The sequence below is a fragment of the Neophocaena asiaeorientalis genome, unplaced genomic scaffold, assembly GCF_003031525.2.
Source record: "Neophocaena asiaeorientalis asiaeorientalis breed wild unplaced genomic scaffold, Neophocaena_asiaeorientalis_V1.1 scaffold59, whole genome shotgun sequence".
NCBI classification, from domain to species: Eukaryota; Metazoa; Chordata; class Mammalia; order Artiodactyla; family Phocoenidae; genus Neophocaena; species Neophocaena asiaeorientalis.
This window is the reverse complement of record NW_020174268.1, coordinates 11,837,532-11,840,043: the sequence shown is the minus strand read 5'-3', so window position 1 is coordinate 11,840,043 and position 2,512 is coordinate 11,837,532. Positions and strand designations below refer to the sequence as shown.

Sequence of the window (2,512 nt, the reverse complement as noted above, 5' to 3'; positions counted from 1 at the left end):
GTATGAGACAAGGTATTGCCAGATCACTGTGACACATTTGTAGTCCCACCGTGATTCTCTCTCTCCCTCTCTCTTTCTAAGGGTTGTTAGGAGCCTGTAGCAGACTTAGTGGAATTAAAATCAGCAGGCAAAGTGTAATGAGGACTAGGAGTCAAATTATTTTAGGAAGCGCTAGAACTGCCCGTGGCCGCCTCTGAGGAGCCACTAAGATGAGTAGCCTGCTTGAGTGCCGACAGGGCAGCCCTCTCAGGAGGGTCCCCTCCTTCCCAGGGATCATTAGTGCCACTCAGCCACAGCCACAGCGGCCACTGTCAGCCCCTCAAGGAATCAGCCACTTAATTAGATTTGGGGAACGGAAGGGAAAGGCAAGTTTTCAAGTAAAATGCAGGGCAGAGGTTAGGGAAAGGGAAAGCCAGGGCAGAGTGGATATTTTCGCATTAGTTTCCCTACATCCGATGCAAGGAAATTGGAAATTTACAACAAAATGATCTAATGCCATAAAGAGCTAGGAAGAGCATCTTTTCTGGATTTGAGGAAAGACAGTCATCCATCGGGAGGGATCATTCTTCCTCAGGCTGCCTCCCTCGCCCCCGCACAAACTAGGCAGAAGCTGGCTATGACTTCCCCAGTCACGGATGCGAGGGTGTCAGAGACACACGGCACCCGCCCCCACGCCTGGAGCCTGCAGAATCATGCTCTGCCCCAGGGCTATCTGCCTGATTCAGTCCACTTTGTTTCCAGTGTTCCTCATAGGGACCCCGTGAGGAGGGGGAACATGGCCAAGAGCATTTCTTTCTCAGCACCCATTCACACACACACACCACCACCACCACCACCACATACACACAAGCACACACAACCCACACACAGTAAACTCATTTTGGCCCCATCTTAACAATTTACAAAGTGCTTCCCTGCCTATTATCTTGATCCCTGCATAACACAGTGAGGGAATGGGGCAGGTACTATATACCATTTTACAGATGAGAATAGTGAAGCTCAGAAAATGTAGGCAATTTGCCCAACTTCCCAAAGATAAAGGAGAATTCAGGCCTCAAACTTAAATCTCTTGACAGCAAAGCTAGTACTCTTTCTACCATTCAGAGGAAATCAAACCTTTATTCTTCTAAGTTAATCTAAAGGTTTTTTACTGAATGCCTAACATATGCAGAACAAAGTACAGAGGTAGACCTAAAAGAAAAGAACTATGTAGAAATGGCCCCCAAGCTCAAGAAGATATATTTTAATAAACAAATTAGCAAATTATGAAAAGCAAACTTACATGTGCAGTGATTCTCCTAAGCATACTAGAAGGAAATACTGGTCTGGAATTATGCTAGTGGGCTGGAGAGTGAGGGGAATTCATTTTCTGGAGGAGGAAGGTTTGGAGCTAACTTTTGGGGTCCTATTCTCAGAGCATGCACTTGGAGCATCTGTTGAAATCTCAGCAGATGGAACGTATCAGAAATATATTTTCCTTTTTATTTCATTTTTAGTTCCTTGCAGAAACCTGGCACCTAGGGTACTGTGGAGATCAAATAAAAGTGCATTTTTATATCATCATTTGTAATAGAAAGACAGAAACATTACTTGTTCCTGGGGAAATTATTTCATTCTTTTCCCTCCCCGGTTGATTTTATAATTAAGCCTTTGCTGAAATGAAAATTGGAAGTGAGATTCAAATGTAATTTTTTCTGAATAATGCACTCAGTTGTTTTGGTTTTTTTGTCTTTGTTTTTGCAGTGATGGACACCTGATACCCTGCTGCCTTTGCTTGGAAACTGAGTTTTGCTGTACTGATTTAACCACCCGCAATGTTTGCTGATGCTATCATGACAAAAAGAATGCTGATTCTGTCCCTGTTGACCCCTGTGTGAAACTGCTTTTCATATACTGTGCATTCTTTGACCTTCCATAAAGATGTCTGAACCTGACTCTTCATCTGTATTCTCGGGGAGTATGGAGAATGGAACTTTCCTCGAGCTATTTCCCACATCCCTGTCCACATCGGTGGACCCGTCCTCAGGCCACCTGTCAAATGTCTACATCTATGTGTCCATATTCCTCAGCCTGTTAGCCTTCCTGCTTCTACTTTTAATCATTGCCCTCCAGAGGCTCAAAAATATCATCTCCTCCAGTTCCTCCTACCCGGAGTATCCAAGCGACGCTGGAAGTTCTTTCACCAACTTGGAAGTCTGCAGTATTTCCTCGCAAAGGTCCACTTTTTCAAACCTTTCCTCCTGAAGAAAATGTAAGAATCCTTCAATGCTGCGGCCCTCAGGGAGTTTTCCCTCGGGAAGTGTCACATGAAGTACGTGCCTCAGGAAAGAAACGCCCATTTTGTTCTCTTCCACTGATTAGACCCAGTTCTCCTTCTCCTTCAGCCCTGATTTCTTTTCCTGTTCATGATGCTTTTCATTGTGAATGTCGGAGTTGATGCTGACAGAAATGCATGCAAGGTGCAGAATTTCACCCAGACTGCTTGGTGAATCTGGGGCTGGCTTCTTCTCAG

At 44.7% G+C, this 2,512-nt stretch overlaps 1 protein-coding gene across 1 annotated transcript; it reads left to right on the top strand.

Annotated features, from left to right (window-relative positions):
* The first annotated feature begins 1,920 nt into the window (after window positions 1-1,920).
* Window positions 1,921-2,283, top strand: SERTM1 (serine rich and transmembrane domain containing 1). Its single transcript, XM_024755626.1, has one exon. It carries the CDS (start codon window positions 1,921-1,923, stop codon window positions 2,242-2,244), a length of 324 nt encoding a protein of 107 aa, XP_024611394.1. The 3' UTR covers window positions 2,245-2,283.
* The last annotated feature ends 229 nt before the right edge of the window (window positions 2,284-2,512 follow it).

Bases quoted from the DNA above. Each gene is read 5' to 3' on its own strand.
- SERTM1 (XM_024755626.1), top strand. From the start codon at position 1,921: ATGTCTGAACCTGACTCTTCATCTGTATTCTCGGGGAGTATGGAGAAT.